This window comes from Sorex araneus, chromosome 1, assembly GCF_027595985.1.
Source record: "Sorex araneus isolate mSorAra2 chromosome 1, mSorAra2.pri, whole genome shotgun sequence".
Lineage (NCBI taxonomy): Eukaryota > Metazoa > Chordata > Mammalia > Eulipotyphla > Soricidae > Sorex > Sorex araneus.
In genome coordinates, this window is record NC_073302.1 from 393,532,884 (window position 1) to 393,548,754 (window position 15,871).

General features: G+C 38.5%; 1 protein-coding gene across 2 annotated transcripts in view; it reads right to left on the reverse strand.

The window, feature by feature from the left end:
• Nucleotides 1-15,871, reverse strand: part of GRM3 (glutamate metabotropic receptor 3) — a 228,699-nt gene that overhangs the window by 27,207 nt on the left and 185,621 nt on the right. For both annotated transcript variants that reach the window (XM_004602147.2, XM_055144171.1), the window contains exon 4: nt 216-1,282. In XM_004602147.2, coding sequence (XP_004602204.1) covers nt 216-1,282 — 1,067 coding nt within the window. The remainder of the gene's footprint in view (nt 1-215; nt 1,283-15,871) is intronic.

Consider the following 15,871-nt stretch of genomic DNA (forward strand, 5'->3'; position numbering starts at 1 on the left):
TCTTCCTCTCTATACCTAGAATGATGATTTTCACTATGTGCAAAGAATGAAATACTTTAAAAATGCATTGAATAAGTTTCTGTGCATAACACGGAAGTTCAGTATGGCATGTATTAGTTTCTACCTAACTAGTCAGAGGAAATAAAAGGAATCTATTTTATAGCCTAAGTAACAAAATACTGAAAAAGAAAAGAAGAAACCATTAAAAGACTTACTCTGTAGTCACTTGATGTCACATAAAATATAGGGAGGAAGGCCAGCCAGATGATGCACGTGGTGTACATGGTAAAACCAATGAACTTGGCCTCGTTAAAATTTTCTGGGCACTTCCTCGTTTTGAAGGCATACACAGTGCATAAGATCACTAGGACCACATCATATGTAAGGGAGATCAACATGCTGGAATCTCGCACATTGCATTTTAAGATCACCGTTTCTCGCTTCTCTGGAAGGGTGTGCCGCCTTGTGCCTGGAGCCTCTAGGATGAGCCACACAGACACCACCACAATTTGCACTAATATCAGACCCAGGCAGATGAAAACCTGAGAACTCGGGCTGATGAACTTGGGCCTCTGAGCGCCATTCTTTACCCCATCGAAGATACGTGCGATGCAGTTTGTCTTGGTGAGCAGGGCTGAGTAACAGATAGCAAAGGAGGTACCCAGCCCAAGTCGGCGTAACGCACAGATGACTGGTGACGGCTTGGCAATAAAAAAGAATGTCAAACAATAAGACAGGCTAACCCCAAACAGCAAGATGTAGCAGAGCTCCCGGCCTGATGCTTTGACTAAGGGTGTGTTATTGTGCTTGATAAAAACAATCACAACCATGCATGTACACATAAAACCCAGGCAGGCAATAGTGACTGGGCCAATGGCCCATGCATCTTCCCATTTGATGTAGTCCTCGGGAAGGTCAAAGCAGCCAGATAAGTCAGCAGTGGGCCACTGTCCAGGGCCACAGTCCATACAGGTAAACTCGTCAGCCAGGTATTCGTAAGGTTCACAGGGGATGCAGATCCAGCAGCAGACGTCCCCTGGTTGCATATTCTTCATTTCATTGGGAGCACAGGGGTCACTGCACTGAGAAGTGGGAATTGAGTTCCGGGACCAGTGGATGGATTCAACATCTAGCGATAAGGTTTCTGCCCAGTGACCGACCTTCAAGTAGGAATACTTGCCACCAACGTACTGAAAATTGAACACGTTGTATCGTCCCATTCCATCTCCAAAAGCATCAAACTTGACAATGCTATCTGCACCTTTATTTGGGTTGAATGGAGCTGTGACATATAAAGTGAAAGAAAAAACAAAAGAGAACATTTTAAGTTACACAGGTGTGATCAGTCAATAACATGTCATACACTTAGCAAAACAAAAACAAAAAGGCAGGAAATTTCAGTTTAAGTCAGCTGAATAAAATAAAATTGTATATACATTTATAACATACTTAGATAAATTCTATGAAGATGATAGTTTTATATGTGAGAAAATCACACAGTGATAGCAAATTTATTATTTATGCTTGGAGCTTCAAGGATGTGCTGGTTCTTTTAAACTAGTGCTGAAAATGCACAATTATAAAATAAAATCTTGACCATAGCTCTATGAAATTAAAATAATTTTCAAAAAACAACATAAATAATACAACAGTGAATGTTCATAAAGTAATATTTACAATTCAGATTATAGATAATAGGGAAACTTCTTATATATATATATAAAAATCTCAAAATTTAAAGGATAAATGATCAAAGGACTTCACTAAACAAAGATTTCCCTTAGAAGAAAAAGTAAATTGCTCTTATATACATGAAAATATACTCAATATTAGTCAAAAACTCAATTGTCATAGGTAGATTGGTGGGTCCTAAAGATGTCTTTGAGCTTCTATGAACAGCACAAAAAGTAGATTCTCGAACTTGCTTTCAGAAGTGAAAGCTGATCTGCTGAAACCTTAAGTTTTATCCAGTTGCATTCCATCTTGGATCCAGTTTGAATCAAACCTCCAGAACTCTTATATACCAAATTTATTTGTATAATTTCTTCAAGTGATGAAATTTGTGATAATTTGCTACCAAAACAATAGAAAATAAATGCACAACTATATTTGGCAGGCAGTTCTACCTAAGCAATAAACCTCTTTTTCTGCTCACAAATGCTAAAGTTGTATACTTCCAAAGGAGAGTAATTTGATATTTAAAAAATTTCTCTAGTAGCATACTATAGAAATGATCCCTGAAAATATAGTTTGGCAACTCCAGTTTGTGGATCTTATCCATTATACTTTAATATGAGTGCAATGATGTTTTTCTAGTGTCCCTAATTTCAGAATCTTTGGTAACAGAAAACTGTGCATGACTTCATTGTTCAACAGTGTCAAGGAGTACAAAGGCATAATGTACAGCTATGTAAAGAAATGAGCAATAGGTCTATGTAAAAAATAGGTAAAAAAATCTAAAACTCAGGGTTGGAGAGATAGTCCAGGAATTTAGACACTTTCTTTGCATGCAGCCAATTCTACTTTGATTACCAGGACCGGATTATCACTTGAGTTCCTTGATCACTCCCTGGAGTGACCCTTAAGGTCAGAGACAGTAGTAGCCCCTGAGAACTGCCAGGTATGGCCCAAACCAATCCATCCCCCCCACCAAAAAAGAAAAAAAATCTAAAAGCTACATTGTTATGTGTACAAAAGTGATATGTCATATACTCATGTGTTAACAGCTGAATGTGTTACTTTTCTATGTGAAAGAGAAAAATGGATTGATTTATTCTTTTATTTTCTTTTATGTTCATGAGAGAACTTTGGAAGGAAACCAAATAATGGTTACCTATGGGTAATGGTGGGAAAGGAGCAATTGCAGAGAAGACACAAGAGGGAAATTATAACAGAGATATTTTACACAATCTCTGAACTTTTAAGCATCCTTATGCATTGCCTATTCAAAAATTGAATAATAAAAACATAAACTGGCAATCAGATTATCATACATTTGAAAACTGAAAAGTCAGAGAGAGAAAGGGAGAGACTGAAATAGTTAGAAAAAGAAACTTGGAGGACAGGGAAAATACAGGGAAAAAAAGACAAAAGCTTCAAGACAAGTGTTTTGTAGATATGAAGCAATGCTGCTTATCTCTCAGAGAAGTTCAGTATATTATGTTTTCAGAAAAATTCAGAATACAATAAAATTTGAAAATAAAAAAGCAGAAATAGAAAACCAGTATAAGGATTGAAGGATAAATTTGAGAAAACCCTAAGATTTTGATGAGAATACTAAGAATAGAAAGTAGAATATAAGAGAAAAACATTGAAAATAATTCTGAATTCAGAAAAGTAAGAAATAAGGAGGACCATTATTAAAAATACCACATTAAGGCTTACCCCGAGAAAGCAAGAGAGTGATTCTCTCTCATATGCTTGTCAAATTCATGTAAATAATATGCACATGTATTATTATAATAAAAATAAATTATAGTGTATAAAGAATAAATGAGGAAGGTCAGGCAGAAGGGCCTGCAAAGTAAATTATGAGAATGATTTTACTGCAAATATTGTAGCTGCTTGATTAGTGGGTGGCAGACAACACTTTGGATTAAATTTTGAAATATGTTTGCCTTCACTAAATTTGCTAAATATTTAACAAAAAGTATGATCTAGTTTTCAAGACATTTAAATACATAAAACACATTAAAATACTTCAGATGAATGCATCAGACAAAGTTCTAACCAAATCCCACTCTCAGAAAAACATCCTAAGTATTGAATAAAGAGTGCTTCAGTTTATGCTTGAATGAGAAAGGATGAAAGGAGAACCAAAAAGGAAAAACTAAGTGTGTGTCAAACATATTTGAGAAATAGTCCTTTTCCTAAAAGGTTATTCTAAACATTATACAGGCCTGGATAGTGAGGAGGCGATTTAGAAATCCAAGCTCTTTTGCAGGTGCTACTGGAGAGATTTTAAGTGACGAAGTCCCTTGTAACCCTGGGGTATTATTGGTCCTGTTGCCTTCCTGATGCCTTTAGTGTTGTCTCTAAGTCAAATGATTCACCTGGGAGATGGTTCAAGTCCGTTGAACCAGAACCATGGCTCCCTGGAGACTAGCTGTATAGTTCTTCAGTATGAGCAGACTCCAGGGAGTCTCTTATTTCTCAAGTCGAATTTCACCAAGGGAGCAAGCATCATTTGAGATGGAAAAATAAATCACTTCACCTTTTGTTGTTGTTGTAACAGGGCGAAAGAACCACAAAGTAAAGATGGCGGAAAGAGCTGGAAAGATGGTCAATTATTTCTCAAAAAAATCTCCACCACCACCTCCCAAGTCTAATTTCAAGTCCCTCATAACTCCAGTTCTTGTTTTTCAGGAGCCTGACCCGTTCTTAAACCAAGAGGATACCATCTCACTGAGCTCTTTATCCAATTAGTTCTGACCCCAGTTTCAAATGGATTTATTTGCGAAGTTTAGTACCAGAGCACCAGCCCTCCTAGGGACCATTTGGTAGAGATGAGGCAAACCTAGGCCTTAGAAATATCACAGGTCAATGGTAAGAGAAAATTAAATCGGTTCTTTATTTTTTCCTTTCAGACAGAAGTTCAATTAAGGTAAGACAATAATGTGGCTCTAAACAGGCTTTCGGTAATGGGAATATTACTGCCACTGCTGGGTTCACATTCATAAATACTAATGAAGATTGGAAAAGCTGCTAGCAGCAACATGGCTCCAACTTTACAACCAAGCCCTCACTGTGGGTTCCGGGAGCTAATCTGATGAACTGCCATAATGACACAGATGAGGAGACAGAAAATGGTATCTTCTTTGAGCATCTTCTTAGAGGTCAAGGGGTAAAGAAATGAAAATCCTTTAAAGCAACAGATTTTAATAAATATGTATTGGGAAGATAGTAAATATAACAAATGAATCTTTGTGTCTCCGTATCCATAATTTGCCTACTGGGGAGCAACAACACAGTAGAAGCATTTCTTCACAGTTCTTTCTTAACAGAACATAAATCTGGGCTAAAGCACCATTTAAACCTCCTAGGCACTCAGTGTCACATAACGCCTGGAAAATATCTAAGTTGCACCCTGGCAATTATTATTTCAGAAATACTTTTGAAAGTGCATTTCTTTTTTTAGGGTGCTGTAACTTTTGAAAAGAACTCTTCATTTCTCTTGAAAGTAGCATGAGTAATGCCTTGGATACTTCATAATAAATATTACTATTTTCCCTATCTAGATTCTACATATTCTTGAAGAAGCTGTCAGCACTCAAAGTAGTGCAGCAAGGAATAATCTTGTAACCTAAGAAGGACGAAAGGGAGGTGAGGAACAGACAACATAGAAATGAATGAAAGTCAGTGAGCTTCCAATCTCTTCTATCCCAGTTCAGGGATCCAGCTCAGGCTGATTGCTTATTTTATGTATTTCAGTTGGGCATCTTATGGTGGTCATGGAGTCATTAGTTAGGAATCCTCTTTTAATGTTTTAGTGCTACGAGTCTTTTCTACCTTCTCAGCTCTTGCTCTTTGTTGTCACATAATTAATTTTATCAAATTTTCTTGAAGGTTTAGAATGGGAGAGGATGGGTTGAGCCACATTCAGCAGTGCTCAGTGCGCATGCCTGGCTCTGCGCTCAGGGTTTATTCCTGGTGATACTGGGGGGGGGGTTTATATGGTGCTGGAGATTGAACCAGTATTAAATATACAGAAGGCAAAAGTCTGAACCTCTGTAGTTTCTTTCTGGACCCAGGTTTAGATTTCATTCTATTATTTTTGGTGGGTTGGGAGGGAGGGCACATCCAGCAATGCTCAGGAGTTACTCCTGGCCCCTCATTCAGTAATTACTCCTGGCAGTGCTTGGAGAACCATATGGGATGCCACGGGTTGAACCTGGGCAAGCTTCCTTCAAGGCAAGTGCACTACACACTGTAAAATTGCTCTGACCCTCAAGTTTAGAGTTTCAAAAAATTTTCATTGAAGTATATTTACAGAAAAGGTAAAAAATTAAGTGAATTATCCCAAAGTGAACACTAATGCAACATTATGGCTATTCAGACATGGGACATACCAGCCCTTTTCCTTGTGCCTGTCAGTAAACAGTTCCTTTTCCTCAAAGGCAACCATCAGCACACCTGATGCCAAAAATAAGTTCTGCGTGACATGAAGCTTCATACTGATATAAAGTATATAATATGTTATATCTAAAATATTTTACTCTAAGTTAAGTTTGGTGAAATTCAGTTAAGTAGTGATCAGAAATGATAGTGGGTGCATTTCTATTATTGAACAGTACTTTATTGTATGGATGTGCCACAATTTAGCCATTGACATTGTACTAGATGAATAAATAAAGTTGTCTTTATTTGTATTGTCTCAGAAGGAAACTGCAAGACTAGATTTAATCAAGTGGTTGATTTGGGAGCTCATAATGAAATAGGAAAGTAAGATACAGATTAGAAAAATATCCACTACTGGACTTCATCAGCAAACAGTTGTGGGTCTTATTCTCTTGTGATGTCTTGGAAAACAGTGCCTAATGGGAGTTGGGACATATTACCCCAATTGAATGCATCTCTAGTTTGGATAGGACAATCATTGATGACTGCTCCAGGGATGGTAACATCATGGTTATTTTGGCCTACTTTGGCTACAGGAAGAGCATGGTCCTGTGCTCAGAAAATACTCCTTGGTAGAGGTTGCTGACTCTTGATATTAAGAGGCCAGGGAGATGGATGGAAGAGTTAAAATTAATGTCTTGCATTCAGGAGCTCCAAGTTTGATCCCTATCACCACATGGTCCACAAGCACTCAAGCACTCCTGGGCATTGAACCAGGAGTAACCCTAGAGCTAACTACTGGATGTAGCATCCAATCCAAAATAAAAGTCATTAGGATGCCTGAGAATAATGAGGGCTGAGGCACTGAGAGAATATTAGTCTGCAGTGATTTTTCTTGTATATGCATGCACTTCTGTGATAATGGAGTTTGGTGTGCATGTGTATACTGTAGTGAAAATGGCAGAGTTTAAAATCCCAGTCGCTGGGGGCTGGAGTGATAGCACAGCGGGTAGGGCGTTTGCCTTGCACGCGGCCGACCCGGGTTTGATTCCCAGCATCCCATATTGTCCCCCAGCACTGCCAGGAGTAATTCCTGAGTGCAGAGCCAGGAGTAACCCCTGTGCACAGCTGGGTGTGACCCAAAAAGCCAAAAAAATAAAATAAAATAAAATCCCAGTCGCTGTATTTTCTTAATGTGGTCTCTAGTACAATGACAATGGCTTACTTTTCCTTGTACTCTAATTATGCCCGGAAATGCTGACCACATAGTAGGCATTTGCAAAATGCTTCCTAACTGATGATTATACTGAATTGCATCAAACTTTAAAAAAAATGCCAGTGATGTTGCTGTATATTACACCAATTAAATGTCAATCTTAGGAACTTGTAGCTTAACAGTTTACTATATTATTCTGTACCATGATTCAAAATGACTGGTTTCTGGCAAGTAGTTTTCAGTCAGCGGTGATTTGGGAACCCAGGACACATGTCTGAAGAGCCTTGGGGCTGCAATGATTCAGGATGTGGGCTATTACTGGTGTTTAGTAGATAGACTTGTAGGGCACGTCTAAGTTTTCTAGAAATCACAAACACACCCTCATAGCAATTATCTAGCCCAAAGTGTACATAGTGTCAAGTGTAACAGAGGTTTGGATTTCTAGAAATATTGTTATCATATCAAACCTCTCTTATAAATCAAAAGCATTCATGCCCAATAAATCCTGTATGGTGTTTGCATTAAGGTTACTAATTATACAGTTTTTGCCCCCTCCATCCTGATTACTACTTCTAGCTTGTATATTCCCATCAAATTTCTTTTCAAATTCCACACCTTTTCAACTGCATCATAACTCTACCTCGATCTTTGTAGCAGGTATCTTTTCATATTAATCTCCATGCTTTCCCCTTTCCCTTGTTTTGGAATGTTAGTCAACACAGCTGGATGTCTCCTTGCTAAGAGAGAAGGAAATTCTTGTGTGTAGCAAGTGAGGGTGATGCCACAGAGCCTGTAGAGCAGTTTCCCAGAAAGAATGTCTCTTAGTGGGAAGAGTTAAGAAGAGCCGCTGTGGGAATCTTCTCCTATCTGTGCTGTCTTCAAAACAAATCTCGGTACTTTAAAACATGGTGACTTTGTAACACTTTCCAAAGGTTGTCAGTGTGGTGAAAAGGAGTTGTGAATTATGAGAACACATTTGATCCTTCCTTATGTTGTTTAAAATTTGGCTAAACAGAGCATAGATTAAAAAAAATAGACTCTCCCCAGAGTTGTCTAGAAGTGCACCTCCGTGACATTATAAAAAAGAAAGTACACATTTTTCACAATTTTTACTTTCAAATCACTTTTTTTTACCTGCTGTGCTATAGATGTAACTGCTGCAGAGTGAAGCCTGGACAAAGGGTGAAAGCGCCTAAGAAAATTCTGTTCAAAGAGCTTCTAGTAAGTCAGGAGTGCAAGCTATTAAACCACTTCTGAAACATGTGGCACAGCTAATATTCTGAAGAACATAATCACAGTCACAAAAATATTTAATAGAAAGAGTGTTCCATTTTTCAGCAACAATACCCTATATAAGAAGTAGAGCTGCAGAATGTTGTCAGGCTTTGAGGATGAACTTTGCAAAGATAAAACCTAGCCCATGGTAAGTGAAATTTCTGAGGGAGGCAAATTCATTTCTGTTTTCTTGCCTTATTCATGGATGGGCATTGGGTGATTCTCTGTGAAGCCTCATATAAAGAGAATACAAGGGATAATAAATTACTTCCCTTCCCATCATAACTAACAGTCATTGTTAAGGTGTCATGTTTTTCTTAGGCCACTTTAGCACAGTCTGTCCTGTCTCCACAGAGAGGGGCTACCATGTTGAACCACATTTCCAGTGTCCTTCTTAGGTCATTAAGCATATTCACATACTGCTAAAAAATTCTAAACCCATACCCTAAATGGGTTTCTGTGCCCCTTGAAAGTAACGAAGGTGACAAAATAGGAAATAATCACTATACATTTTCTCCTCAGTCTACCATACTTTCTACTTTGACTGACTCTAAAAGTAAAGCTTCTGTCCAAAAACTTGACAAACTTCTGAATTCATTTTAACTCACAGGAGTTTTACTTTCACTCTTTCTTCAAGTGTGTTCAGATGGTAAGGTGGTTAAAATTAACTTGGCAAACAGAGAATGGCACACATCCAAACGAACAAAAGCAACCGCTGTTGGAGAGGATGTGGGGAGAAAGGGACCCTTCTACACTACTGGTGGGAATGCCAACTGGTCCAGCCCCTCTGGAAAATAATATGGACGCTTCTCAAAAAATTAGAAATTGAGCTTTCATTTGATCCAGCAATACCACTTCTGGGAATATATCCCAGAGAAACAAAAAAGTATAGTTCAAATGACATCTGCACTTATATGTTCATCGCGGCACTGTTTACAATAGCCAGAATCTGGAAAAAACCTGAGTGCCCGAGAACAGATGACTGGTTAAAGAAACTTTGGTACATCTGCACAATGGAATACTATGCAGCTGTTAGAAGATGAAGTCATGAACTTTGCATATAAGTGGATCAACATGGAAAGTACTATGCTAAGTGAAATGAGCCAGAAAGAGAGGAACAGACATAGAAAGATTGCACTCATCTGTGGAATATAAAATAACAGAGTAGGAGACTGACACCCAAGAATAGTGGTATATAATACCAGGAGGTTGGCTCCATAGCTTGGAGGCTGGCCTCACACTCTGGGGGAAAGCCATCCCAGATAGAGAATGGAACACCAAGTAAAATGTGATTGGAAATCCTGCAGGGGGAGGGAGAGGCGTGCTGAAAGTAGACTAGAGACTGAACACAATGGCCACTCAATACCCCTACTGCAAACCACAACGCCCAAAAGGAGAGAGAGAGAGAGAGAGAGAGAGAGAGAGAGAGAGAGAGAGAGAGAGAGAGAGAGAGAGAGAGAGAGAGAGAGAGAGAGAGAACAAATTGGAATGCCCTGCCACAGAGGCGGGGTGGGGTGGAGGGGATGGGATTGGGGGGGGATACTGGGTTCATTGGTGGTGGAGAATGGACACTGGTGGAGGGATGGACTCTTGATCATTGCATAAGGGAAAAACAAGCACGAAAATGTGTGAATCTGTAACTGTACCCTCACTGTGACTCACTAATTAAAAAATAAATAAATTTAAAAAATAAATAAAATGTTCAATAAAATAAATTAACTTGGTTACAGAAATCAAATATAGTTTTAAGCAGAATAATTCTGATACAAAATTATATAAATATTAAGATTACATTTGTATATTATATAAAATATATATTCTTTGACATGTTCAAATTTATGTTATATACTATAGTATTGACAAGTAATATAGTGCACATATATAACTGCGATTCGTAAAGTATGTAGGGAATGCTACCACAAAGTTCAGTTTATTTACTGTAAAGTATACTTGTTTAATTTTTTTAGCAAATTTTCATGTCTCTTATATGATATTTATACTGACAAAGAAAGGGATGGGGTATTGTTAACATTCATGGCTATATTTAAGTTTTCCTTTAAATCAATGAAGAAATGAATAGTGCTTGGATATCAGCATCAAAGTAGGCATACAACTGTGAAAGCAACATAAAACAGGGACTTTCCAATTTCCTCTTCTGACACTGATTTTTGTCTTTTCAGTTCACTTTCTTATTCCTAATACCCAAATTTCCCATGTTTCTCTAAGCAAAACCAAGTCCCAGCAACACAGTAGATTTGATTTATGTTGCACTCTTAGGGATATTCACAGCAGGCTGGAGGGAAGGCTCAAGAACTAAAGCACATGATTTGCATGAAGGAACTCCAGCATTGATCCCCAGCACCACACGGTCTTCTGAGTACTGTTGGGAATGACCCCTGGGTACTGAGTTGGGAGTAGCCACTGAACATTGTGTGGTGTGGTTCAAAACAATAAATAAATAAATGATAAATAAAATATAAGAGATCACAGTCAAAGATGAAGAAAACTTTATTTGCAGGACATTTTTTTTGTCTATGGAAATGAAGAAAGAACCTGTCACCTTGTCCTTTTGCACCTTTAGAAATATCTTTGCCAGTAGGAGGTCGTTAGCTGTTGCTGGAGGTGAAAGGGCCTACAAGGCTGGACATATTGCTTTAGAGAGTTTTTCCAGTCTCTATAAGCATGGACGTGTTTTCTTTTCTCTGTCCTTTTTCATCAGACAACCTCTAAGATTTTTTTTTTAAGACTCATTATATAATATGTTTTCTTTCTTATTTTAAAATTTATTTATTTTTTAATTAGTGAGTCACAGTGAGGGTACAGTTACAGATTTATACATTTTAGTGCTCATGTTTCCCTCATGCAAAGTTCGAGAACCTATCCCTTCACCAGTGCCCATTCTCCACCACAAATAAACCCAGCATCCCTCCAACCCCCCAATCCCATCTCCCCCTACCCCACTCTGCCACTGTGGCAGGGTATTCTCTTTTGTTCTCTCTCTCTAATTAGCTGTTGTGGTTTGCAATAAAGGTGTTGAGTGGCCATTGTGTTCAGTCTCTCATCTACATTCAGCAAGCATCACCCTTCCCCCATGTGGCCTTCAACCACATTTTACTTGCTGTTCCCTTCTCTATATGAGTTGCCCTCTCCCCAGAATGTGAGGCCAGATTCCAAGCCACAGAGTCAACCTCCTGGTACTTATTTCTACTATTCTTGGGTGTTAGTCTCCTACTCTGTTATTTTATATTCCACAGATGAGTGCAATCTTTCTATGTCTGTCTCTTTCTGACTCATTTCACTTAGCATGATACTTTCCATGTTGATCCACTTATATGCAAAGTTCATGACTTCATCTTTTCTAATAGCTGCATAGTATTCCATTGTATAGATGTACCAAAGTTTCTTCAACCAGTCATCTGTCCTAGGGCACTCGGGTTTTTTCCAGATTCTGGCTATTGTAAATAGCGCTGTGATGAACATATGAGTGTAGATGTCATTTCGACTATACTTTTTTGCTTCTCTGGAATATATTCCCAGAAGTGGTACTGCGGGGTCAAATGAGAACTCAATTTCTAATTTTTTGAGAATTGTCTATATTGTTTTCCAAAAGGGCTGAACCTGTCGGCATTCCCACCAGCAGTGTAGAAGGGTCCCTTTCTCCCCACATCCTCTCCAACAGCAGTTGCTTTTGTTCTTTTGGATGTGTGCTAGTCTCTGTGGTGTGAGGTGGTATCTCATGGTTGTTTTGATCTGCATATCGCTGATGATTAGTGATGTAGAGCACTTTTTCATGTGCCTTTTGGACATTCGTATCTCTTCCTTGGGAAAGTTTCTGTTCATCTCTTCGGCCCATTTTCTGATGTGGTTGGATATTTTTTTCTTGTAAAGTTCAACCAGTGGTTTATATACCATTGATATCAACCCCTTATCTGATGGGTGTTGGGTAAATATCCTTTCCCATTCTGTAGATTGTCTTTGTATTCTGGTCACTGTATCTTTTGTGGTGCAGAAGCTTTTTAGTTAAATGTAGTCCCATTTTTTGTCTCTGTTTCCACTTGGTTGGCCAGTTGCATATCATCATTGAAGATACCTTTATCTTCAATATCGTGGAGGGTTTTGCCAACCTTGTCTTCAATGTACCCTATGGTTTGTGGTCTGATTTTGAGGTCTTTAATCCATTTTGATCTGACTTTTGTGCATGGTGTCAGGTCGAGGTCTAAGCCCAATCTTTTTGCATGTGTTGTCCAGTTGTGCCAGCACTATTTGTTAAAGAGACTTTCCTTGCTCCACTTCACATCTCTTGCTCCCTTATCAAAGATTAGATGATCATACATTTGGGGTTGTGTGTAGGGATATTCCACCCTGTTCCATTGGTCTGCGGCTCTGCCTTTGTTCCAGTACCATTCTGTTTTAATTGTTACCGCTTTGTAGTAAAGTTTGAGGTTGGGGAGGGTGATGCCTCCCATCATCTTTTTCCCAAGAATTGTTTTAGCTATCCTTGGACATTTGTTGTTCCATATAAATTTTAGGATTGCTTGATTCGTTTCCTTGAAGACTGTCATGGGTATCCTTATAGGGATCGCGTTGAATCTATATAATGCTTTGGGGGTATTGCCATTTTGACAATATTAATTCTCCCTATCCATGAACAGGGTATATGTTTCCATTTCATCATGTCCTCTTTTATTTCATGGAGTAGCATTTTATGGTTTTCTTTGTAGAGGTCTTTTACTTCCGTGGTTAAGCTGATTCTGAGGTACTTGATTTTCTGGGGCACGATTGTGAATGGGATTGCTTTTTTCATGTCCCTTTCCTCTGCCTCATTTTTTGTATATAGGAAGGCCATGGATTTTTGGATATTGATTTTGTAGCCTGCAACTTTACTGTATAAGTCTATCGTTTCTAAGAGTTTCTTAGTAGAGGCTTTAGGCTTCTCTAGATATAGTATCATATCGTCTACAAATAGTGAGAGTTTGATTTCTTCCTTTCCTATCTGGATGCCTATAATCTCTTTTTCTTGTCTAACAGCTATCACAAGTACTTCCAGTGTGATATTGAAGAGAAGTGGTGAGAGTGGGCATCCTTGTCTTCTGCCTGATCTTAGAGGAAAGGCCCTCAGTTTTTTCCCATTGAGGATAATGCTTGCAGTAAGCTTGTGGTAGATGTCTTCGACTATCTTGAGGAAAGTTCCTCCAAAACCCATTTTGGTGAGGGTTTTCCTCATGAACGGATGTTGGATCTTGTCAAATGCTTTCTCTGCATCTATTGATATGATCATATGGTTTTATCTTTACTTTTGTTGATATGATGGATTATGTTGATTGGTTTTCAAATGTTAAACCATCCTTGCATCCCTGGGATGAATCCCACTTGGTCATGGTGTATGATCTTTTTGATGAGTTGCTGGATCCTATTTGCTAATATTTTGTTGAGGTTCTTCACATCGGTGTTCATCAGGGATATTGGTCTATAATTTTCTTTCTTACTGGTGTCTTTGTTTGCTTTTGGTATTAGGGAGATGTGTGCTTCATAGAAACTGTTTGGGAGAGTTCCTGTTTTTTCAATTTCCTGGAAAAGCTTGAGGAGAACTGGCAACAGGTCTTCTTTAAATGTTTGGAAGAATTTGCCAGTGAATCCATCTGGACCTAGGCTTTTGTTTTTGGGGAGATTTTTGATTACAGTTTCAATTTCCTTAATATTAATGGGTCTATTCAGGTATTCCAAGTCTTCTTTGTTCAGTCTTGGGAGATTGTAGTAATCAAGGAATTCAGCCATTTCTTTTAGGTTCTCTTGTTTCGTGGCATACAGGCTTTCGAAGTAGTCTCTTACGATCCTTTGAATTTCATTGGTTTCTGTTGTGATGTCCCCCTTTTCATTTCTGATTCGGTTTATTAGGGTTCTCTCTCTCTCTCTCTCTTTTCGTGATTCTTGCTAGTGGTTTGTCAATCTTGTTTATTTTCTCAAAGAACCAGCTCTTGGTCTCATTGACCTTTCGGATTGTTTTCTGTGTTTCCATGTTGTTAATTTCTGCTCTAATTTTTATTATTTCTTTCCTTTGTTCTGGTTTGGGTTCCCTTTTCTGGTCCTTTGCTAAGGCCTTGAGCTGTGAAGTCAAAATATCTATGTAGGCCCTTTCTTCCTTCCTAAGGAATGCTTGCAGAGCTATAAATTTTCCCCTTAACACAGCTTTAGCTGCATCCCATAGGTTTTGGTAGCTTGTGTCTTCATTCTCATTTGTTTCGAGGTATCTCTTGATTTCTTCCTTGAATTCCTTCCTGACCCACTTATTGTTCAACATTGAGCTGTTTAATTTCCAGCTGTTTGTTTTGATTCTCTGCATCTGTGTGTGATTAACTTCTATCTTCAGTGCATCGTGGTCTGAGAAGATAGTTGATACAGTTTCTGTTTTTCTGATTTTATTGAGGTATGTTTTGTGGCCCAGTATATGGTCTATTTTGGAGAATGTTCCATGTGCACTGGAAAAGAATGTGTATTCTTTCTTTTTGGGGTGTAAAGCCCTGTATAGGTCTACTAGGCCTCTCTCTTCTATTTCTTCCTTCAGAGTCCGTGTTTCCTTGCTGCGTTTTGTTCTTGTCGATCTATCCAGAGGTGATAGGGCAGTGTTGAAGTCTCCGACTACTATTGTGCTGCTAGTAATGTCCTCCTTAAAGTCTGTTAGGAGTTGTTTTAAGTATTTAGCTGGTCTCTCATTAGGTGCATATATGTTTAAGAGTGTGATTTCTTCCTGTTGCACATACCCCTTGATAAATAGGAAGTGACCTTCATTGTCCCTCCTAATCTTTTTCAACCTGAAATCTATGTTTTTAGATACTAGTATTGCCACCCCAGCTTTTTTGAAGGAGTTGTTTACTTGTAGGATGGTTTTCCACCCTTTGACTTTGAGTCTGTGTTTGCCCTGACTGTTCAGGTGTGTTTCTTGCAGGCAGCAGAATGTTGGGTTTAGTTTCCAAATCCATTTTGCCACTCTATGTCTCTTAATTGGTGCATTTAGGCCATTGACATTGAGAGAGATTATTGTCATGGGGTTTTGTGTCATCTTCCTGTGGGGTTTGTTGTTCTTGTGGGGTTCTTCCTTGACTTACAATAGCCCCTTTAGTCCTTCTTTTAAGTTTGGTTTTGAGTCTATGAAGTTCCTGAGCTGTTGTTTATCCGAGAAATATTGTATGGTTTCTAAGATATTTTTATGGCAATAGTTTTATCTGTTCAATCATTGAGGCCTTACTGTCTAGTACTTTATGTGTGCTAGAGGACTGAACAAAGGAAATAAGAGGAAGAAATGTAGGAACCACCCCTTGAACATTA